This window comes from Hipposideros armiger, unplaced genomic scaffold (assembly GCF_001890085.2).
Source record: "Hipposideros armiger isolate ML-2016 unplaced genomic scaffold, ASM189008v1 scaffold_30, whole genome shotgun sequence".
NCBI lineage: Eukaryota > Metazoa > Chordata > Mammalia > Chiroptera > Hipposideridae > Hipposideros > Hipposideros armiger.
In genome coordinates this window covers 68,441-94,034 of record NW_017731380.1, presented here as the reverse complement: position 1 = coordinate 94,034, position 25,594 = coordinate 68,441, and the positions used below count along the sequence as shown (strand labels likewise).

The 25,594-nt window shown below is 33.7% G+C and overlaps 1 protein-coding gene across 3 annotated transcripts in view; it reads right to left on the bottom strand.

The window, feature by feature from the left end:
* Window positions 1-25,594, bottom strand: part of KCNH7 (potassium voltage-gated channel subfamily H member 7) — a 129,618-nt gene that overhangs the window by 50,158 nt on the left and 53,866 nt on the right. For all 3 annotated transcript variants that reach the window (XM_019636813.1, XM_019636815.1, XM_019636814.1), the window contains exons 5-6: window positions 20,014-20,439; window positions 12,185-12,584 (exon numbers count right to left, since the gene is read on the bottom strand). In XM_019636813.1, the coding sequence (XP_019492358.1) occupies window positions 12,185-12,584; window positions 20,014-20,439 (826 nt within the window). The remainder of the gene's footprint in view (window positions 1-12,184; window positions 12,585-20,013; window positions 20,440-25,594) is intronic.

The following is a 25,594-nucleotide window of genomic DNA, read 5'->3' as shown; positions in this document are numbered from 1 at the left end:
ATACTTAGGTGGAATACCCTTTTTTTGCTTTCTGGGCTAAATATTTGTGATTTAACATAAGCATTTTAAGCTTTCTTCTCTTTCTTATTATATTTGCACACAGTTTCTAATAATCCTGAAAGGTGCTATACTCCATACACAAAGATATACATGGCCTATATCTTTGGGTGTGTCAGAACATTAGACAGGAGGTAATATATGTTTAAGGCACTAAAACTGCAATACTAAGCAGGTACGGAAAAAGCAGTTTGAAGAGTTTGATCCAACTATATTCAACCAACACATTTTTCCTCTCAACACATTTTATATAATATTACCTCTGTAAACCACTTAATCATTTTTAAAGTACATTTTGGCCAGAATCAAGGTGTTCTAAAATGACTTATCTTCTTGATCATTTGCTTTCTTTTCCATCTTATCTTTGTCTTTTGATTAACATGGTCCTTGTTGACCACAGGTGTCCCAAGTAAGAGGTGTCCCAAAGAAAGGGGCAGCCCTTTGCTTTTATCTATTCAAAAGGATGAAAGTTGGCAAGATCTGTGCTGCTGATCTGGGATGTGTGAAAGACAGTAAGTCAAGCAGTAAGACAAACTGTTTAGGTCGTATCTTCCAAAGAGAAAAGATGTGAGCCTAATCTGAGTAAATGAATAATTAATTAAAAGGGGAGTTAACAATGCTTGCCTGAAATCTATTCCTGTGACCCAAAGAAGTTCATGTGGAAAATGTATTTTACTCTTCCTAATTATAGTGTTGGAAATATTTATGCATGCTGTTGTGTTCCCGAAGTACATACCATATTCTCAGGAAACAGTACAGGTTAAATAAACATGATTTAATCAGAGGACACAGAATCAATGCTAGATATTTTACCTGAACCACATAACTACTCAAAGAGTCAGGCAAAACAGTCTTATTTCCTTTTTAATAAACACTGTAGTTTTATCTTCATATTGCCATAAAAATGAACCAAACATTAGTTTCAGTCATAAACAAGTATTTCCCATCATTGACAAAATGGTAAAATCTAGATTGTAAGTACATAGCTGAATATGAATATCCTATATTTCTCTTAAGAAATTCTACACTGATGGTGTTTTAAATTAGAGTAAAGGCATGAATTTCTTTCTATTTTTTTTAAGCAAATAGAGCTAAAGGCTGTCAGCAAGAGAAGCACACAATGATTATATTCTGTACACATTAGTTAATTAATGCTAATTAACTGGCATAAAATATGAGTCAAAAGCAAGTTGGTATACTATGTACATATAGGCATTTCTTTCCTCAACTCACCATTTTATTTAACCTTTTAAAATAGGGAATTATTTCATCAAAACAGTTTGCTTTAAGTTTAGATATTATAAAAATAAAATACACACATCTTGAAACTTTCTTCAGCCTACCTCACCCCAAATCTGATACACTAACCAAACTAATGAATTTAGCTGGCCATTGAGTGTTAACTGAAACATGCTGGTAGTACAAATATTCTTGGTTTTCTACATATTACACAAACTTAAAAAAAAATACTTGTAACTTAAAAAAAATTATTGGTGTATAATTTACATATAAAATGAATCTTTTAAGTGTATAGTTCAGTTAGTTCTGACAAATGTATACACACTTGTAAACACAATCAATATATAAAACATTTCCATCACCCCAAAATATTTCCTATGTCCCTTAGCTGCCTGCCTACTCATTTCAGATCCTAGGCAACTGCTGAGCTTTGTTATGTCATTAAAAATTAGTTTCCATTTCCTGAGATTTCATATAAATGAAATCAAAATGTACATGTTAATTTGTGTCTGACTTCTTTTGCTCCATATTATGTTTTTGAGATTCATTCTGTTGTGTGTATCAGTAATTTATTCTTTTTTTATCACTGAGTAGATTTGCATTGTATGGCTGTACCATAGTTTCTTTCTTCTGTAGATGGAAATCTCACTGTTTTTTAGTTTGAGGCTATTATGAATAAAACTGCCATGATCATTTGTGTACAAGTCTTTGGGAATATGTTTTCATTTCTCTTTTAAACACCTAGGAGTGGAACTGCTGAGTTGTGTGGTACGTTTAACTTGATAAGAAACTGCCAAACCATTTCTCAGAATTGTCATTTTACACTCCCTCAAGCAATATGTAAGAATATCAGTTGTTCCACAACTTTTCCAACATTTGAAATTATCAGTCTTTTATTTGAATTATTGTAGTGGGTGTATAAAATCTCATTAGGGTTTAAATTTGCATTTCCCTGATGAATAATAACAGTGTTCCATGTAATTAGCCATTCATATACCTTCTTTCGTAAAATGTCTGTTTAAATATTTTGCTTATTTTTAAATTGAGTTGTCTTCTTATTATGGAGTTGTAAGAATTCTTTATTTGTTTTATATTTAAGTATTGAGAATATTTTTTCCAGTCTATCATTTAACTGTTTCCTTTCTGAACAGCATCCTTTGAAAAGTTTAAGTTACAAATTTTGATAAAATCCAATTTATCAATTTTGTTTTATGGCTCAGGATTGTTGTTTTGTTTGTTTCAATTTTGGTAATCTGTATCATTCAAAGAATTTATCCATTTCATCTAAGTTGTCATGTTGATTATCATAAAGTAATTCATAATATTATTTTATTATCCTTTTAATGTCTTTAGAATTTGTAGTAATATTTTTTTCTTTCATATAAGACATGGGAACTTATGATTTTTTCTCTCTCTTGAATGTAATTGGAGATTTATTAATTTTATTGATCTTTTCAAAGAGCCAGAATTTTTCCCATTAATTTTGTATACTGTTTGTATGTTTTATATTTTAATATTTTACTCTTATTTCTCATTTCTTCCCTACTACTTATATTACATTTAATTTGCTTGTCTTTTACTAGCTTATTAAAATAGAAGCTTAGATCTTGAATTTTAGACCTTGATTTTTTTTTTTTTTTTTAGCTGAGCCATCCTGCCACCTGTTGCCAGCTCAGCGGCAGCTCAGCGGCAGCTCAGCGGCAGCTCAGCTGGGGCCGGACTCAAACCACTATTGCTCAGAGCTCAAACCCTTGAGTGAGCTCTTAACCAACTGAGCCACTTGGCTGGCCCGATTCTTTTCTAATATAAACATTTAAAGCTATAAATTTCACTGGCAACTGTTTTAGTTACCTCTTACAAATTCTGATAAATTTTATTTTCATTTTAATTCAGTTAAAGCTATTTTCTAATTTTAATCTGATTTTTTTTTCTTTGAATCATAAGTTATTTGGATTGTGTTACTTAATTTCCAAGTATTTGGGACTTTCCAATTATCTATCTATTGTACTTTTTTTCCTTTTTTTCTTTCTTTTTTATTTCCTTTTTACTAATTTACTAATTCCTTCTTACTAATTTTTGGTTTCTCTTGTGTTCAGAGAAACACTGTATGATTTAATACCTTTAAATTTATTGAGATTTATTTTTGGGTTCAGAATATGATTTTTCTTAATAACTTGTTTTATAGTTCAGCATAGGATCAGTCATGGTGAATGTTCCACATTCACTAGAAAAGAATGTGTATTCTGCTTGTATTCTATAGTAGCCAATATGTCAAGTTAATTTGATAGTATTGTTCAAGTCTTTTATATCTTTACTAGGTTTTTTTTTTTTGTCTACTTGTTTTATTAAATACTGAAAGAGGAGTGTTGTAATTGCTAAATTGTGGATTTGTCTCTCTCTTTTGTCTATTTTTGTCTAGAAATTTGTCTATTTTTCCCCTAAGTTCTGTCAGTTTTTGCTTGATTTAAATTAAAGCTCTTTGGGGGCATACACATTTAGGATTGTGATGCTTACATTATCTTTGGTAATGGCTCTTGTCCTGAAATCTACTTGGAAATCAATTCTGCTCCTTAGATTTTCTGATGATTATTATTTGTATGTACATCTTTTTTTCTTTTACCTATGTCTATATGTTCTAAGTGTCTTCTTTAGACAGCATATAGTTGAGTTTTAAAAAAATTCAGTCTGACGGAACTAGAAAAAGGAACAGCAAACAAAGCCCAGAGTGAGTAGAAAGGAAAGAATAATAAAGAATAGAGTGGAACTAAATGAAATAGAGTCTAAAAAAAAAATAACAAGAAAACTCAGAAAAGATCAATAAAATCAAGAGCTGGTTCTCTGAAAATATAAACAAAATTGACAAACCTTTAAGCAGACTCATCAATTAAAAAAAAGACACAGGACCCAAATAAATAAAACCAGAAATGAAAGAGGAGAGGTGACAACTGACAGCACAGAAATACAAAAGATTACAAGAAAATACTATGAACAATTATATTCCAAGAAATTGGACAATCTGGAAAAAATTGATCAATTGCTAGAAATATAAATCTTCCAAGACTGAATCAAGAAGAAACAGAAAATCTGAACCAACTGATTACTACAACTGAAATCAAATCAGTAATCAAAAGACTCTCAACAAACAGAATTCCTGGACCAGATGGCTTCACAGGTGGATTTAACCAATCATTCAAAGAATAGTTAACACTGATCCTTCTCAAACTGTTTCAAAAAGTAGAGCAAAGAAAAAGCTCTCAAGCTCATTCTACCACTATCCTGATTCCAAAACCAGACAAAGATAGTACAAAAAAAAAAAACTATAGGCTGATATCCCTGATGACCATAAATGCAAAAATCCTTAACAAAATATTAGCAAACCAAATTCAGCAATATGTTCAAAAGATCATGCACCATGATCAAGTGGGATTTATTCTTGGGATGTCAAGTTGATTCAATATCTGTAAATCAGTTAATGTGATATACCACATAAACAAAATTATATATATATATATATATATATATATATATATATATATATATATTCATAGCAATAGGTGTAGGGGAAAATAAAAAGCATTTGACACAATCCAACATCCATTTATGATAAAAAAAAAAACCCTCTCAGCATAGTGGGGATAGAGTAAACCTACCTCAACATAATAAAGGCCATATACAATAAACCCACAGCTAATATCATACTCAATGGGGAAAAGCTAAAAGCATTCTCCTTAAGATCAGGAACAACACAAGGATGCCCACTTTCACCACTTTTATTCAACATAGTATTGGAAGTCCTAGCCACAGCAATCAGACAAAAAAAAGTTATAAAAGTCATCTAAATGGAAAAGGATGAAGTAAAACTGTCATTATTTGAAGATGACATGATACCATATATACAGAATCCAAAAGATTCCACTAAAAAATTATTAGAACTGATAAATAAATTCATTACAGTATCAGGATACAAAATTAATATTCAGAAATTGGTTTCATTTTTATACACAAATAATGAACTATCAGAAAGAGAAATTAAGAAAATAATTCCATTTATAATTGCATCAAACAAAATTAAATATCTATAAATAAATTTAACTAAGGAGGTAAAAGACTTGTACTTGGAAACTATAAGACACTGAAGAAAGAAACTGAAGAAGATACAAATAAGTGGAAGCATATACCATGCTTATGGATAAAAAGAATTAACATGGTTAATATGTCCATATTACCCAAAGCAATCTATAGATTCAATGCAATTCCTATCAAAATACTAATGGAACTAATATTTTCTAGTATTCACAGAACTAGAACAAATCTTGAAACTTATATGGAACCACAAAAGACCCCAAATAACCACAGCAATCTTGAGAAAGAAGAACAAAATTGGAGGTATCATGCTACCTGATATCAAACTATACTACAGGCCTATAGTAATCAAAGCAGCATGCTACCAGCATAAAATCAGACACACAGATCAATGAAACAGAATAGAGAGTCCAGAAATAAGCCTATGCCTATGGTTATTGAATCTATGACGCAGGAGGCAAGAGTATATAAAGTGGGATAAAGAGAATGTATTCAATAAATGGTGTTAAAAAAACTGGACAGATACATGCAAAAAAATGAAACTAGACACCCTTCTTACACTGTATACAAAAATAAGCTCAAAGTGGATTAAAGACTTAAATATGAGACCCAAAACCATAAAACTCTTAGAAGAAAACATAGGCAGTAAACTCTCTGACCTTGCTCTTAACAAAATATATATATGTTTTTTTTTTTCCTGATATGCTTTGGGCAAGGGAAATAAAAGAAAAAAAAATAAGCAAATGGGACTACATCAAACAAAAAAGGTTTTGCACATCAAAGAAAACCACCAACAGAATGAAAAGACAGCCTACCCAGTGGAAGAAGATATTTGCCAATGATACATCTGATAAGTGGTTAATATCCAAAATTTATAGAGCCCATACAGCTCAATATCAGAAAAATAAACAACCCAATTAAAAAACGGGCAGAGGACCTGAATAGACCTTTCTCCAAAGAGGACATACAGATGGCCAATAGGCATGTGAAAAGATGCTCAATGTCACTAGTCATTGGAGAAATTTAAATTAAAACCACAATGAGCTATCATCTCACTCCTGTCAGAATGGCTATCATCAATAAATCAACAAACAACAAGTGTTGGCAAGGATGCAGAAGAAAATGAATCCCCATGCACTCTTAGTGGGATTGGAAAACAATATGGAAGTTCCTCAAAAAATTAAATATAGAACTACCATATGACCCAGCAATTACACTTCTGGATATTTGTTTGAAGAAATCCAAAACATGAATTCAAAAAGATATATGCACCCCTATGTTCACTGCAACACTATTTATAATAGTCAAGATATGGAAGCAACCTAAGTGCTTATCAATAGACTACTGGATAAAAAAGATATGGTACATATTTCTGAGCCACAAAAGAGAATTAAATTTTACCATTTGCGACAACATGGAAGAACCAGAAGTTATTACGCTAAGTGAAATAAATCAGAATGAGAAAGATAAATACCATACGATCTCACTTATATGCGGAATCTAAAGAACAAAATAAACAAACAAAACAGAAACAGACTCATGGATACAAAGAACAAACTGATGATTACCAGAGGGGATGGGGGTTGGGGGACTGGGTAAAAAAGGTGAAGGGATTAAGAAGTACAAATTGATAGTTACAAAATAGTCATGGGGATGTAAGGTGCAGCATAGGGAATATAGTCAATAATATTGCAACAACTATGTACGGTGCCAGGTAGATACTACACTAATCAGGGGGATCACTGCACAAATTATATAAATGTCTAACCACTATGCTGTACACCTGAAACTAATATCAAATAATATTGAATGTCAACTGTAACTTAAAAAATAATAAAAATAGTAAAAATACAGTCTGACAATTTCTTCAGTTCAATGAGAGTTTAGATCACCTACATTTAGTATAATTATTTAACATGGTTTGGCTTAAATCTACCATTTTGCTATTTGTTATCTACATTTCCCCTTTGTTTTCATTTCCTACTATCTTTTAGATTTATTATTCCATTTCGTTTTCCCTATTGTCTTGTTAGCTGTAATGGAGGATTTAATTTTTTTTTTTTTTAGTTGAGCCATCCTGCCACCTGTCGGCAGCTAATTGGCTGCTCAGCTCAGGCTGGGCATCGAACTGCTATTATTCAGAGTTCACACTCTTGAGCAAGCTCTTAACCAACTGAGCCACTTGGCTAGCCCGGAGGGTTTAATTTTTATCTTATCACTATCTACTTTAAATAATGCAATGCCATTTCATGTATAGTGTAGAAATTTTACAATACACTTCCATGTCTGCCTACCCTTTTTGTGCTATCATTGTCATATTTTTACTTCTACATATGTTATAAAAACTACAAATTCAATGTCACTATTTTTACTTTAAATAATTATTTTTTGAAGACTTTAAAAATTAGGAAAAATTTTAAACATTTCTTAAATTTACCCACATATTTAACATTTCTAATGTTCTTCACTCCTTTTTATAGATCCAAATTTTCATCTGGTATCATTTTCCTTTCACTTGAAGAACTTTATAATTTCTTGTAGTGTGCTTATAATGAATTATGCCAGGTTTTGTTTATCATTTTTGAGAATAGTTCAATTGCACAAGAATTTCTATATTGACAGATTTTGTTTTTCTTCCAGCATTTTAAAGATTTAATTCCATTATCTTCTGGCAAGCATTGTTTCAGTAAGAAATCTGCTATCAACCTGATGTTTTTCCTCTGTACATTATGTCTTCTTTTCCCTCTAGTTGCTTTTAAGATTTTTTTTTCTCTGTATCATTATTTTTCAGTATTTTGATTATAATGCACCTTGTGTGTGTATCTGTGTGTGTATGTGTGTGTGTGTGCGCACACACGTGTGTCTATGTTTAATCTGTTTGGAATTTACTGAACTTCTTGGACCTGTGGCTTATAACTTTTATCAATTTTAGAAAAATTTCAGCCATTTCTTAAAATTTTTTTTTCTGCATCCCTCCCCCATTTTCTGGAAGTCCACATGCACATTTGCTCAAGTGCTTTGTATTGGCTACTACTTTCATTATCTCTGTTAAATCCAGATGTAGGTTAAAAAAATTTTTTTTCCTGCTCAAGGTTACATTTTCTTGTTTCTATTAATCTTTTTTTTTTAAGATTTTTATTAAGGAATTGGGGGGATGGGAACAGTGCTGGGGAATTGAGGGAAGGGGAACAGACAAGTTGCTGTTGCTTTGTTCTTCAGTCTAGTTGTGGAGGACGTTGCTTCACTGGCCCAAGTTGGCACCATCATTGCGCTCTTCCCGGGCGAGGTAGATCAGTCGCCAACTTCTGGACGGCCGCTCACTGTGGCTGCTGGCCGCTCACGCTGACTGCTGGTTATACACGGTAGCCCATGGCAACCCACTGCCACAGGGGCTGCAGCCTACGCCTTCGCCAGCGACTCATGGCAGCCCAGCTCCAGGTTGAGCTGTTGTTCAGCATCTTAGCTGTAGAGGGCAGTCTCACTGGCCCTCATATGCGGGATCCGAACTGGGGCCCTCAGTGTCCCAAGCCAGTTCTTAACCATCGTGCCACTCGGCCGGCCCTCTGTTAATCTTTTAATAGATGATGAGCATTGTAAATTTAACATCATTCATCGTTGTATATTTTTTGTCTTCCTTTAGAAATGTCGCATTTGTTCTTGCAGGTAGTTAAATTACTTGTAGATCAGCTTGCTCCTTTTGAGAGTTGTTTTTAGGTTTCATAAGGGCTAGATTAGTGCTAGTACTACAGCAACATTTTTCTGTATTGAATACCAATGTTCAATGAGGGGTTTCTACTTGCTGGCAAGAACTTGAATATCTCCCATTCCTGTGTGAGTACTGAAAGTTGTTCAGCTTACAGTCCTTCTGGTATTTATTTGCTAGGGCTTGAGAAGTTTTACCTCATACATTGGGGACTCAATATTCATCAGTAGACTCAAGGGAATAAGCTATACAGTTTCTGGAGCTTTTCTTTCCATAGCTGCCTTGGCCTGATTTTCTTGCCAATTACAGCACTTCTGCCTCCATGACCTCGGATCTTGTTGTCTTAGCTCAGTGAGGTGACAGTACTCTGCTTCGGTTGCTCCTCCTCTCTGTGTGGACTAGAAAGTGCCTCCAGGCAGAAAGTTGAGGATATCATGGGGCTTGTCTTTTTTTGTTTTCCTTCTCTCAGGGATCAAGCTCCCCTACTACTTGATTTTCAATGTCTGAAAATAGTTGACATATATATTGTGTTTACTTTTCTGTTATTTAAAAATAAAAATATAGGGGTATGGTAAGGTTCTAGTTATTCTATCATGGCTACAAGCAGAAATCCAGTAATATTTTTTTTTTTACATACTATAAAAACAAGAAATTCTCCCAAGGTGCTTGTCAAGAAGGTCATAGATGAAATACATTTGTTTTTATTTACTGGTTTATGTGTTTTTTTAATTAAATATTTGTGTTATATTTATAATAGCTGAATAAAGGTGTAAACATGTATTAGAATACATAGATATAAATACATGAGTATCACTTATATTTACGCCTATTTAATGGCTGCTTACAATTTCCTTTATTTGTCATCTTGAACTGTGTACGCTTTTAAGATGAATTATCTGGTTACTGTTCGCTGTGCACATTCAGAAGTACAATTGGCAAATGCCTTTGCAAACAGCAGCTTTTAAAATGTACCTATAGACATTTGAGTTGCTTGCATTTAGTTAGATGATAGTTTTTAATGTTTAATTTTCACTTCCTTTAAATTATATTTAAGGGATGATTGGTTGTTTCATTTTCTATAGCTAGGCTTCAAATTTTTCTTCTTGAATGAAGATTAGATTTAAAGAAGCTCAGGGATGATAAGAGAGTTCAATCTGATATAGATTAGACTATAAAAACTATAACTAGGATTAGTACATATACAATATTTTACATTATATATTTGGATATTGTATTTTAATTTTAGCTTGAAATCAGGTCACTCATAGATCTGAAGAGTATTTACTTAGTGTAGGAATATAACCAAAGAAAACCAAATCATTTGTTAATACAGTAGGATCTAAATGGAAATATGTGTAGATACACCCACATACATCAAATGGCTAAGCAAATATCAGTGGCATTCTTATTATCGTTCAGTTTGAAATCTTAATTTTACCTTTCTTTTTACTCATGGAATAATAGGTCATGATAGAGTTCTTTGGGAATTTTTATAGATTTTTCCTGTGTGACATTAAGCTTTACATAATCCCATTTTGATTAAGGTTTGTAGAACCAAGTTTGTTTTTCAAATAAAAAAATATAATGTTGAATGTGGATGTCTCTTGCTTTACTCAGTTGACTAGAATGATTTTTCTTTTCTTAGAATATGAAATTCATCTGCAGGAGACACATATTCTTTTTAAAGGATCAATAAAAATACCCTAGTCCCATATTTAAAAAAGAAGAAAAAGAAAGATAGAAGGAAAGAATGATAAAAAGAAAGGAAGGAAAGGAGAATGAAAACTGCCAATAGTCCCCTGATTTAGGAATTAGAGTTAAGGTGTAGAGCAAGTAAAGAGCTGTTGTAATCACAGACTGGTTGGGGCTGTGTTTGCTCTGAGAGGCTCAATCTCTCTGGAACGGGTTTTCCATTCTTTTCCAGTAGTCCTCACTTCCATTTCCTCTGGGTATAATTCTACTTCTGTGTTTATAGCCAAGGCTGAGCCTGAACTTGTAGAATATCTTAATAGTTATTTAAATATACTATTTTTTTTTACTATACAAATGTTACTAAAACACCAAGACATATATATTACAAGGAAATTTTAAATACAGTGGATAATACACTGGTGAATCTATTTAAGTTTCATAAATAAAGCTTATCTAAACTCATCTCATCAGTCGATATGCTAACATTTAAAAATCAACTCTCTGGATCTGTTTTCAAATTTGTACACTATCTATGGATGATGCTCTTTTTAAGCTTTATAAATCAAGCTTTTGCTAATTGCTGCCTGATATTAGCAAGGCTATCTTAGTAGTTCACAGTGTGATGTATAAAAATATATTAACATTAAAACATCCTTAGTTTAATACAGATTTTTTTCTTATAAATAATGCTCAGTGATATTACCTAATTACAAGGTAATAGTCAATCACTTAGGACTTGGCATAGTGTCACAGGGAATGGAATTTGTAGTCAATGATTGGGGAAACACACACACACACACACACACACACATTATATTGGGTTATCGGAAAAGTCATGACTCATTTTTGCAATGAAAAACATAGAAAAACTACGTCATGACTTTTCTGACAACGCAATATATATACAGATATAAAAGATAAACTTACATTATAATTAGTAGTAGTGATATATATATATATATATATATATATATGTATTACCTATCTATCTATCTATCTATCTATGTATCTATCTAGTATATTGAGTAATATAATGTAAACTAATACTTCCCATTCTAATATACTTCCCATTCTAATCTGGCCTTAGCCTGAAATAGAAAATAACTACTGGTAATAAATTACACACATATTTTTACAGCAGTAAAAGTGAACTGAAAATCTCAATCTTGAATCCCAACACCCATGTCAAGTCAGTTTTAGGCTCATGGTTTTCTGAGGTCCTGAAAAATCTTTGGTGTCTTCCCCTCACAGAGAGAATCAGATTTGATAGACTATCATACCCAAGTATATAATCCTATTATTTCTACAATTTTCTATAATTTTTTCTTTGCCTTGCTCTAAATGTTCTAGAGATATCAATTTTGTGATATTATTTTATCCTAACAGATAACAAAAGAGAAATCTACTTACAGCCAATCAACATGACACAAATTGAAAAGATTTTCTCCGAATTGGTGTTAGGAGACACATTCCCGAATCCTACACTGGTTAAACTGCTGAAGGTAAAATAAAGTGCTGTGACGTATTTGTCTTTAATGGATGGTCCAGAGCTTGAGTCACTGTCATTGTAACGTTTTCCAATTTGCTGTCCTAAGGAATCCAACCATCCGATTTTGTCAGTCAGGTAGGGCCTTTCTACATTCCCAATTGCATACCAAATGCAAGCCAGCCAGTGAGCAATCAGGGCAAATATGCACATTAAGAGCATTAGCACAGCAGCGCCGTACTCTGAATATCGATCAAGTTTCCGAGCCACTCGCACAAGACGAAGGAGTCGAGCAGTCTTCAAAAGACCAATTAATGTTGTTGTCTGTGGAAGTAAATGTGCATTGTCAGAAACAGTTGGTGAATAATTCAATGTATATTCCTGTGAAGCTAAGTAGGCAGAAACAGGTTAAAACAATATGGTAGCATGGAGGATAGCTGTATATTTGTTTTTTTTTTTTTAACTTTACCTTTGTTTTGGAAAATATCTTGGCATGCAAGACCCATAGGACAAAGAATCTGTCTATCTTGTTTTATACTCTAACCAAGTACCTTGCATTCATTCATTCACCAACAAGCATTCCAGTGTGTTACTGGTGTACCTAGCAAGTGCCATACTGGGAGGAGAGTGTTGAACAAATGTACATGGTCACTTTCTAATAGAGACTGTTATTTAGTAGACAAAGTGTCTTATGTAATGAAGAGAATCAAGGTCCACTGTCTATTGGAAAGAGATAAATATTTTTTAAATGAACAAATAATAAGATCATTTCAGAAATGAGAAGTGTCATGATGATAATAAAACGAAGTGATATGATAGAGAGGGATTGGCAGAGTGGGTTGGAATGGGGACCACTTTAGAAAGAAAGGCCAAGGAAGTCCTTGCTGAGGAGCTGACTTAGAGTTGAGAAAGGTTTGCATAATGAAAAGGAGCCAGTCAAGCAGACAACTGAGAAATACATTGGATTATCACATGCATGCATTAGGCACTATATTCAAATGCATTTTTTTCTTCCTAAGTGTGTTAAATTCACAAATTGTTTTGTGCTATCCCAATGATATTATGTATGCTTTGGGGTATGGTTTGTGTAACTAATTACATAATTATGATTGACCAGGTATCTAATGATAGGGCACTTCTATATAATAACAAGATACTTAACTGGTTGTTTGGACTTGAAATCTGATAAGTACAAATTACAACTTGATTTCTTAGGTTTTCTAAATAATGTCAACTATAAGTACTACATAATTCACAGGGCATATAATTATTCCATAGTTACATGGTGTTTACCAATCAATTATTGAGTCATTTTATCTGTTCATTGTTGGTGTTTATTTCACAAAGTGCATCCCACTGAGTTAAGAATACTTACATAAGATATGTATGATATCGGGGGTGGGGGGGTGGATTGGGGGAGAGGGGTTGTCACTTTGTGAGGGGTGAAAAGCATAACTATTGCATTGTTTTGTACACCTGAAAGCAAAAAAAGAAAAAAAAAGAACACATATTTTAAGTAAAGAAATAGCTCATGGCATAGCTATCACCCTATATCTATTCATATTGACATGGAGGAAAAGGGGCATGAAACATCAAGAAAAACATTTTCATTAAAATGCTATAATAAGTGTTGCATTTTTCCCCCCTTGGGCTACAGTGGTCAAAAGGGAAGGGGAGGTTCCTGAATCTCCCTGAATTCTTTAATTCAGTTAGTATAGGAACCCTTTAGAGGTGAGAGGAGCTTGTGTAGTTGAGATCTGCTTGTCATAACTGGATTCTATGCTCATTTTAGAAGATGTGGAGAGGTGAGCCTTCTCGTTTTCAGTGCCAGGTTCTTATTTTTCATGGTGCAAAAGAGGAAATAGTCCCCCCCCCTTCACAAACTTAGAAGTATTATATATCTCTTCTCAATGAATAAATGGAGAGTTTAAGTTAGCACTAGGTGGTCCCCTTGGAGAAATGCAAACTTTCTACTATTTGTATTATCAATATTTTAGCTTAGCAGTTACGTGCAAGGACTTTGGAGCAGATAAACTTATGTTTGAATTCTGCTTCTATACCAGTGTGCCACCTAGGAGAGCTACTTATGAAATCTCTAAGTGTCAATTTTCAATGTAAATGGGCATAATGATGCCTACCTTCCAGGCTTGTAGATAATACCCAATAAATGGTAGTTCTTCGTGTTTTTACTAGAATATCTCATACACTTTTGTTTCCAACAGCAAGCAGGAACTTTATATTGTGAAACGGGTTGTTAGAGCTTATACACTTTCCAAACGCATTGCCTAGATATCCCAAATGGAGGTTTTCCCAACACTGGCCTGGCAGCCTCCACCGGAAATGGTAGGGATTTTAAAGACAAGGACTTCATCAAGAAGCCCTGACAGCTCAGACCCTGGTAACAGGAAACACCCTGGTTCAATGGTGTCACCATTTCTACACTTCCCAGCTTAACTTTGTGTGTTTATTTTTCATCCTAGTCCTGTTATCTACTTCCTTGTGTGGAGAAATCAGAAATGTTTGAGGATTATTATTCAAAACTTCTTGTCCTTGGAACAGAATTTCTCCCTGAACCTCAAAGTAAATGAAATACAATGAAATTTCTCTAGGTATTTGGTTAATGAAATGAGATGCTTCAAAACAAATGAGCTGTTTTTATAACACATTGTGATAATAAGTACTAACGCCTCTTCTGGCTGCAAAGATGGTGGCGTTAAAATGATGTTACGAAAAGAAAGGGAATTAAATCTGTCATATATGCTACCTCCTTTGGGCCCTCTTTCCAAAGAAACCTCTGATGCTTCTTCTAGAATTATATTAAATAAGATAAAACCTAGATGTCAGTAAGCTTCCTAAGGAGATAAATAATCTTACATAATAATACACAAGTGACACCTTTTCTGGACAAACAAAATAAAAGTTTAAGAAATATGGTACATAATGAAGTCTCAAACCAGTTTCACAAGGATGAGTGAATATAGACTTCAACAGTCAAAGCCATGTTCCCAAGCATTGCTGCCTATGCCAGTTTGACAATGTGAGAAATGACTTAGTCTTATTTCTATTGTTATCAAGATGCTGCTAACACACCTGGACATTCTTTCTTAGCTACAGTTGTATACAGCACAACTTGTAGATGACACTTAGGACTGAAATAACTCTTTTTTCCTCTTTTAATTTAAATATCTCTTTAAAGATTTAAGATGGTTTACTCCAGGTTGCACAACAGAGAGGGGTGGTGATTGCATCAAAATCTCAGAGAGAGTAGACTAAAGAATGATCACTCTCCTTTCAGTAATTTATTGAAGACTATTAGTCCCCATTGTTTAGTTCGATGGACTATCTCTGTATTACCTCCAAGTGAAAAATGGGACCAACAATCACCTTATAATATAATTGTGTTGACATCAGCATTTGGCTAAGTAGAATGTTTTCAGCATATCTAATTTCATGTACTATCCAGAGATATTACAGAAATCTATCCTTGTGGGTTTTTTCAATTTTCTAAAATAGGGATAAAACTATCCTTAAACCCATCACAATAATTTTTAAAATAGTAGAGCTAAAGAATTTTCTCTCAGATGTTATTCCTTGAGCTTTTCACTGCTATTAGGAAAATATTGTCTGTGTGTTGTTGCTTTTAGTAGAGACTCAGAAAGCATAAAAGCTCACTAGAGGTAAATGTTAGTCTTATGAAATACAAAGGCATCATGATAATACTACATGGATGCCTGCTAAGTTTTTCCTTGTATCCGTTCTATGACTCATCAATCAGACTAATGAAGCAAACATCAATATGAGCAGAAATTCTTTTTTCCTATTAGAATTTTTCCTTAAAGAACACGTTACTTAGCCTTCAAAAGTCTTGCCTGCATTCAGGATTCATGAAAAATAACAGTTAAGTGTGAAAGGAGAGAGGTCAACAAAGAAACTAATTGATCTACGAATACTAATTTTCAGGGGCGGAAGAGGTTAATGAAGCATTTAACTAAACAGAATGCTCTACCTTTTAGCTATTAATATTTATGAAAGCAAGATTTGCCACAGATAAGTGAAATATGGGAAACTTTTAGGCAGATAAGGAAAAGTTTACATGAAACTGTACATGGTAAAGCAGGTAAAATTTAGCTACTCTTTATAGGTGGATGGCTCTGAGTCTTATCAGCTTGTCTTGCTTGTCAAGCCTTGAAGGTCTCTGAGACTCTCAGGCACCTTCCTGAAACCCAGTTTAAAGAACACTGGATAGATGATCTCTTATCAGAGTAACCTCTAGCTTAATTTTAGGATTTGTCATTTAATTTTGGATCAGAAATGCCAAAGAGTTATTTTTTTTTCATATTCATATGATGAAGCTTCCCAAATTGGTCCATTTGAATATAAGATCTCTTTCTCTCTGAAAGCATTTTTTAAATTTCCTTTTTTTTTTGCCAGAAACAAAAACAGATGCTGAGTATTTTAATATTCTTATTACATGACAGGCTATACACTTTTGGAAAACTTTTATTCTGAAATATTACTATGTATTGAAAAGCCTGATTATACTTATATAATACAGTTTGTATATAAAAGGAGTATCTTCATTGCCACTCCTAAAAAATATATAAAGTGGTCCAGTCCATCACCAGTGTTCTTACCCTTCATAGTTGACTCAGACCAATATGTGATTCCCTTATGCCCCTTCCAGTTCCAGCTCTCCACTTGCTGTCCTTCATGCTAACATACATCCCCCTACCACACACCCTGTGCTCCTGTGCTTTGCAACCCAGTAACTGTCCTCAGAACATTTCCTTTCTGTCTCCCATTTCTTCAGGATTCCTAGCTGCAATTAGCTAATCTAATAACTATTGTAAGATAACAGATCTCAGTAAATTCACCTATGCAGCACATAATAACATTTAGGTCAACAATGGCAGCATATGTGATGGTGGTCCCATAATATTACAATGGAGCTGAAAAATTCCTATTGCCTAGTGATGTGTAGTTGTGGTAACATCATAGCACAATGCAGTATAGCATGTTTGTGCTGATGTTGGTGTAAACAAACCAACTGTGCTGTCAGTCAGATAAAAAAGTATAGCACATACAATTATGCACAGTATGTGATACTTGATAATGACATAATGATAAACAACTATTTAATTGATTTATGTATTTACTATACTATATTTTTATCATTATTTTAGAGTGCATTTTTGTACTTATAAAAGAAAAAAATTTGCTGTAAAACAGTATGTTGTGTTACCCCAGCAGCAATGTCATATATCTTGCGTTTACCACATCTCTTGATTGCATCATTTTCTCCTGTGCTGATTTAATCTCATGTTGTTTCATACAGTAACATGCTGTACAGGCTCATAACCTAGGAACAATAGGTTATACCATATAGCCTAGGTGTACTGTAGGCTACACCATTCAGGTTTGTATAGGTGTACTCTGTGAGAACATTGAGATGTTCTCACAATGACGAAGTTGCCTAGCAATGCATTTATTTCTCAGAACATGTCCTTATCGTTAAGCAGCACATGACCGTATTTGTTGAGTGAATGAGTAACTAACATATTTATGGATGAATATGGTAACATGAAAGTTTTTTAAAGGAAGACTTCATTGAGAAACAGGGACTTTCATCCAAAAGGATTAGAATGAGAAGTAACCTTGGGCAGACAACTACTACATACCTATGCTGTTGTATTTTAAAATATTACAAGAACTTACCTAATACCAGTTTACAGAAAAGAAATAATGTCAGAAACAAATTAAATATCTTGCCAAAATACAGCAAGTGAGTGGCATAGAGGAGAATCAAAGCCAGGTCTGTCTGACTGCAAAGCTAGGATCCTTCCCATATCATATCACATCTTATAAGAATAGGAAGCAGCTTGGAGAACATGGGTTAATCCAAGAAATCATATAGAAGCGGAGAGCTGGCATTGTTTTCTCTGAGGCAAACTTCACGTTTTCCTTAATGCTACATGAGAAAGGTGATGGGACAATATTTTTTTCCCCCGACTATTTCATCCTATACAAATGTGAATCACGTAAATTTTTTTCTTGTTTCTGCTCACTAGAAGGCCTGTTCGAACCAGTGATTTTTCTAAATTACATATTTTTAATGAATTTTATTATTTTCAAGCAATATAGTAACTGAAATTGAACTTATTAAGTACTGCATCCTAGAAATTCTATCGTAATGGTTATAATCAGCATTTCTAAATGCACACTGGTTTGATTGTTATTGATTCAATATCACCAGTAAATTAACTTTCTGTAACAATCCTATTTGCCTATTTATTTGTTGAACCATTCTTTCATTTTGCTAAGCTGAAATTTAATTTGCTGTTGGTGTATATATTGTAAAGTTTGAAAGAATGAGGTTTTAGTCTATTGTTTATCAATAAGTACATATTTGGTGTAATTTTAAGAAATTGTAAGACATTCATAATGATAAGAATAAAGAAATATTTCACTTTTTTGTTTTTAATTAAAAAGTTAGGAGAATCTAACATTAAAAGATCAACCAGTTTAACAGCAGCTGAGTTATTTTTTTCATATTTTCCTAAGAGTTTCACATATATTGTCTCAATAGAGTTTCAAATTAAAAATCAAAACAAAACAAAACAAAAAACAAAACAAACAAAAACTTAAGAGGGGAAGGTGATATTATCATCTCTATAGATTGGGAGAGTCAGGCTTGAGACTGTGTCTAAGGTTTGCAGAATCCAGAAAGAATGTATTGTTCCCATTGTCCTGATCTTAACTGAACCACAGTTTGATGGGCATGTTCTGTACGAGTGAATTCTAAGCCTATTGGTTTCCCTTGGCAGAGGAGTCTTCTGTCCTGAAGCTTTAATTGATCAGGAAGCCACCATCTGCAGAGGGCATTTTTGATATTTGATCTCCCCTTAAAAACAAACAGACAAACAAACAAAAAACAAGAACAACAATAAAAAGATGGTGAGGGGCTCAGGGGCTCTTGGGTAAAAAAGGACATTGAATTTTTAAAATTCTGCACATTGAGGTTATCTTTCTCAACTTACTCCCTTAGGCCTACTTTCACACCTTCTGTAGACCTTTCCATTATAGAATCCAGGAAACTCATTTACAATAAAAATTAGTGGCAATTAAATGGAGGGGACTTTTAGGAAAACTTAATTTTTTCTGGATCAAGGCACCCTTTGAGAATCTGACTAAAGTTATGAACTCTCTATCCAGAAAATGCCCTATATATATACCTGTCAGATTCCCTGAAAGTTTCCAGCTTTATAAGGTATTGGGGACACAGGAAGTGTTTTGCAACCTAGATAGTATTTAAGAGAAAGAGTTCTGAACAAGACACTTCAGAAGATGCCTCTTCCACTTAATCTGAACATAAAACAAGTTCTTTCTGTCTCAAACCACAATTTTGAGTTAAGAAAGAGGCATCTTCATCTTTGACAGTTTTATACCAGTGAAGTTAATATGTAGTGATTTTTATCCTGGGAATGTGCAATGTGCTATGAAACACTTGTCTCTAAAATTTAATTTTTGGTTAAAAGATGGATAGTCTTTAGTATCTAGAAAAAATAGGAATAATTATGAATGATTTGCAAAGACAAAATGGTTCACTTTTATTTTATAGCATTTTCAATTGAAAATGAATTTCATCTGTGCAATATATAAAGTTTGTAAAACAACCACTTTTTTTTTGCAGTTGAAATAGACTCACTTTTACAATTGCAATCTTTCAGAAAATAAGATTCTTAAGTGCTCTTACCTCATCAGAACCGGATCCAAAAATCAGCAAGTCAAAAGGAATTGCTGCAACCATGTCAATCAGGAACCAGCCTTTGAAGTAGTGTATTGCTATTTTGGCGGGATCACTTACCACTTCCTCATTCTGATTTACATAAGTTGTTCTGAAGTTTATTAGAATATCTATGATAAACATAATATCCACAATCAAGTCTACCACATTCAAAGGGCTACAAGAATAGCCACATTCTCGTCTTTTCTGTTCTTCTCTGTCATTGAGGAGAAAGGCTGCAGAGTAGGGAGTGAATATAGCAGTGTATATGACCAACAGGAGAATAAGCCAATCCCAGACTGCCTTGAAAGGACTGTAGTGCAATATTGTAAACTTGTTGATGCGTGGCGTCTGTAGTTTATATTCTGGCAGGACATCTGCTCCTAAAGAGAGAACCTGAATATAGAAAAGAAAATCATACACTATATAACAATGCCATTGTTTAATCTCCAAATCTAAAGAAAAATTTTAAGGTAATTATACAGCAAAATCTATTAGAGGATTCATGTAATTGAATTCATGAATTGTCATGTATGTATGAAAAACACATACACTTGAAGAAACCCATATAAACTTCCGCTCGTACATTTTACTCCAGAAAAATCTCATTGGTGTTTTTTGATAAATACAATTTTCACTGAAAAATAATGAATGTTGTCACTGAGATACCAAGTAATGGTTACTGATTGCTTTGGAATATAGTATTACTCAGAAATAAAAATACATAGCTGTTTTCAGAAAAATCATGAAATTGGTTTGATACATGAGTAATTCAGTTTTCAAATCTAAGACAGGATTGGCAATAATGAGTAGAAACAGTGTACTTGGATGCATGGTCATATTTAGTTTACTTATATGAATTTAATTTATAATTAAACCTTGACAAATTAAGCCCAACTCATTCAAATCTTTAATTAATAATTTCCCACCTGCAATCTGTTTTTTAAATTAGAAAAAAAGGCACATGAGATTAAAATACACACAAAGGAGTATTTTCCGAAAAAACTGAGAGACTATTTTATGTTTGGCGGGACAAATACACTTTTGAGTGAACGCCTCCATCATCTTTAGAGAATCCTGAAGACAAAATGGTGAAAGGAAATGTATAGAATATTAATTTGGAGATGTTGCAAGGTCCTTAGCCACCAAGGAATACTTAAACTCTAAGATTTATTCTACTTAATATGGTATTGGATAGACTATAATAGTTCATTTTTCAGAGTCTTAAAATGTGAGTTAAACTTGAATTGGAACCCTACCCAGTAGAAAAGTTCATAAGCTTGTGATTTTACACCAAGTTTCAAGAACACAGATTAAACAAATAGGTTATCCAGCTACCCAGGAAATGTAATTAGCTTTAAAATATAGGTTTTAAAGAATTTAAAATTTTTGATGGCCCCACAAAGGGCTCATAGAGGCATTTTTTAAGGGAGTGATGGGTTATAATCTTATTTTATGAATATCCCACATATGTACAATGGCCCTATTTCAAGGTTAATTTCACTAAGTAAATTTTCTTAGACTAGATTCTTCTAAACACAGCTAATATATTATCAGTTTTGCAGCATGGCTCTCAGGGAGTCCCCATTGGTTAATCAAAGAGTGTTCTCACCGTGTTCTTGGTAATTTTATCAATGTGGGCTTTATTTTGATTATAGCAAAAAACTCTCAGGCAAATTTCAATTTTGAATTTTACTTTCATTGTCATATCTCATACCTTCCCCCCCCCCAAATAACAAGCTACCATTCCTATTTTTAAAAGAACTTGAGAAGTTAAATAACAAATCCAAATGAGGTATAACATGACTTTTAAATATAACAAAATATTTCAGTTAAAATAGGCAAAACTCTTTTTAGAAAACAGCTAAACTTCTTTAACTAGCTTTGGAAAACATGATAAAGAACTTAACCATTTTTTTTTTCCAGTTCAGAGCACATTTGAACTATCAGTATATGGGGGAAAAGGACTTTATTTTATGCTATTATGGGAAATGACAGGAATTAATTATTAGTAAAAGGGAAACCTGGAAAATAAAGTGATTTCATTTTTTATGAAATACTTTTCTTTGTTTATGAATCACAATCCTCAGAATCCAAGATATATATCAAAATATGTAGCTCTAGCCGTATCTGACTTACAAAATCTAAATAGGAATGATGTTTGGCTAATCGATTGATTGATAAGTGCAGATGGTTAGAACTCCGATCCTATTATGCTCAGTACAAAACACCAGTGTGTGTGATAGTTTGGTCTGGAAAAAATGGGTTATCTCTTAAAGCATCATTGTGGAATGTCTCTATCTCAAAACCTAGGGACGACTCAGAATGTAGAATGTAAAATCTAAACCTAAAGCCTTATTTTGGCTCTCAAAGGCATCTAAAACATGAACTCATTCTATCTTTCTAGCTCCTTCTCCTATTAGATTCATTTTTGCACACAGTGTACTCTGGCAAGATATGATTAAAATTTTTGAGCTGCTGAGATCTTCCCAAATCCCTAAATTCATAAATTTCTCTCATAAAAAAAGGTACATAGCTATTCAAAGAGACCAAAAAACAAAAAAAAAAAAAGTCATTTTTTAAACACAGGAGTGTTTGTGTGAGCTTGCTCCCTGCTTAAGTGACATGTTTCTGATACCAACCTCCCATATGGGGCAAGGTAAACACCTGCTTTAGCAAAAATATGTTAGGCTGCATACAGCACCCTGGAGCTTCCCCTTGAGAAGTAAAAACTGTGGGTGGAACTCTTTCCATTGCACATAAGCAAACACTCATTCAATGTTAGATGACTATAGTCTTAAGAGCTGGAGACCGAAAAACTGGGACGATACTTCTCTGACATCGTGGTGTTATGGTCTGTTGGAGAGACAGATGCTCAGGAAAATGGGGGCCCTGCTGCAGTCCACTTGGCTCAGTTCCTGGGGTTGGTAGTGGTGCTGCTGAGGGGGTGGGAGGGTCTCCATAGAGGACTTCTGGCAAAGATGGCACTTGAACTGAGACTTCTAGTGGGAGGTAGGAAAAAATACAGCTGAGGGGTGAGGACATTGGAAAGGGATGAATATTACCGGTAGGGGTAACAGAACGAACCAAGGGAGGGAGACATGAAATAATAGGTAGTGTCTTGAGGAATGATAAGCTGCTTTATATTGCTGATGGATAAAAATGCAGGGAAAGCAGTGGTGGAGGACGGCAGTGGAGAGAGACAGTGACAGGTTGTGGAAGATCTAATGTGACATCAGACTTTTTCCTTTAGATCAGTTTCTCATACTCGAATAAAATACAGACTCCTCTTAAGGGAAAGAAGCTTATTCCGGAAACCTAATGATGATTGATATTATTTTTATTTATAATGTTAGGTAAATATGTACAAATATAAAATTAGATGAAAACATCTTATGCTTATACCTCTACATATGTCTTTTGTGGGTTGAATTGTGTGCTCCCAAAAGACATGTTCAGTCCTAACCCCTGGCACCTGTGAATCTGACCTTATTTGAAAAGAGGGTCTTAGTTGTAATCAAGGAAAGATGAAGTCACAGTGGATTAGAGTGGGCCTTGATGAATAATTGGTGTTCTTACACAAAGAGGGACATTTGGATGCAGAGACACACAAGAAGAATGCCATGACAGTGGAGGCAGGTAAAGTTGTAGGCCAAGGAGCACCAAGGATTGGTGGCAGCCCCAGAGTCTAGAAGAGAAGCATGGAACAGATATATCCCCTTGCAGAACCTCCAGAAGGAACCAAGCTTTCCAATAACTTGATACTGGACTTCCAGCCCCCAAATTTGTGAGAATAGCTTCTATTGTTTTAAGCTACCCATTTTGTGGTATTTTGTTATGGCAGCCCTAGAAAACCAATACAATGACAAAAAAAAAAGAATAAATAAAAATATTTACAAAACCAGTGAATTCAAACTATCATCAGTAATGTAATATTTAACATATCTGTAGTTAAAAAAATGATTGAAATTGATTAATATGTATAGTTTTATCTAATAGGTACAATATTTTTCTTTATTCTAACCTCAATCCCTTTTTGTAAAAGTACATTTTCAAAATAGTATTACAAATGTCAAAGATTTTATTACTATTTTAAGATAATCTAATCAAACCCTTAATTCAAATTTTGTTTCTACTAGGCTTTGAAAACCAATATAAATGGTGTTATTTTATACTCTATAAAAGGTTTTGTTTACTTGAAGTTCAATTTTGCTTTGGGGCGCTATTGAATTCTACAGTAAGTGATCATCTAATAAAATGATTTCTGGAACTGGATTCAGAAAGGCAGTTCAGTTGTTATATTCCAACACATCTATTGATAGCAAACCATTGAAATTTGGTATGTACAACAATGGAGCATGCTTTGAAAATGCATTTTTAGTAATTAATATGGCACTAAATTTTATGGTACAAGTTGTCTTGATTTCTGCATGGTTATGCCATTATTATATGATCACTTAATTCTTCCATGGATTTTACTAGACAAATGACATCAAAAACTTTTCTTTATACAGCATGCTTTAGCATCCTGAGGTTTCATTGAAAATCCAAAAGTAGTCATGGGCATAGAAGTCAGGTGGATGGCAGCACTCTGTTATTAAGTGATGACCTTATTGATTCAGAAGGTTATTCTATTGTTTTAAGTTTTCACAAAGACACAGGAATTTTTAAGATGTTCCAGGAGACTGCATGGCCCTTTGAAAATAATCCTTTCCATGGATATTGTTTGAGAATTGTTAGAAGGCAAGGTGCCCAAGTATAGTTTTAGAGAAATGTATCTGGCAGTGTAATGGAGGAGAAACCAAAGAAGGGTGGAATATGGCTTAGAGGTCAATCAGGACTTTGGTGCTAAGAAAAGAAAATGCAAGTGAGATCAGGAAAGCCTGTACAAGGGACCAACTGGCAGAGATGGAGAGAAGGAATACATTTGGGAAACAAACGCGTCTCAGGGTATGAGGATGAGGAGTGGAGAAACATCTATTTCTTTGTGGTTCCAATAATGAGTCTTACTAGAGACAACAACAGTGATATAAATATATGAAGGCTCAACCAAGTTTGGAATAAGGGAAAGAGGCCGAGACTTTAAAACTGAAGACCTGGGTTGGAATTCTGGATACAGTTTTTCTGGTAACTCATTTAATTTCATTTGTTCTCATTTTATTTTCATATGAGTGATGGGGATAGTAATCTTTGCCCAAATTACCTATCCATATGGAGCTACTATATCATATCAGATCATTCCTGTAAAAATACCTGATAAATGGGAAATACTTACATAGGTAATTTCATTAAATCAAAACATTTATTAACTAAGTAGAGAAAGCTGAATGCTAGCTGGACATTAATAATAGTAAGGAATTGTCTTAATTATCTATTCCTTATAGCAAACTAAGCCAAAACATAGTGGCTTAACACAATTATTTATAATTCATGATTCTTTGCATTGGAAATTTAGGCAGGGCTCTGCTGGACCTTTCTTCTGCTCTACACAGTGTCAATTGGGGTCATTCAATGATGGTTGGTGGCTGAGCTTGTGTGGAGAATAAAGGAA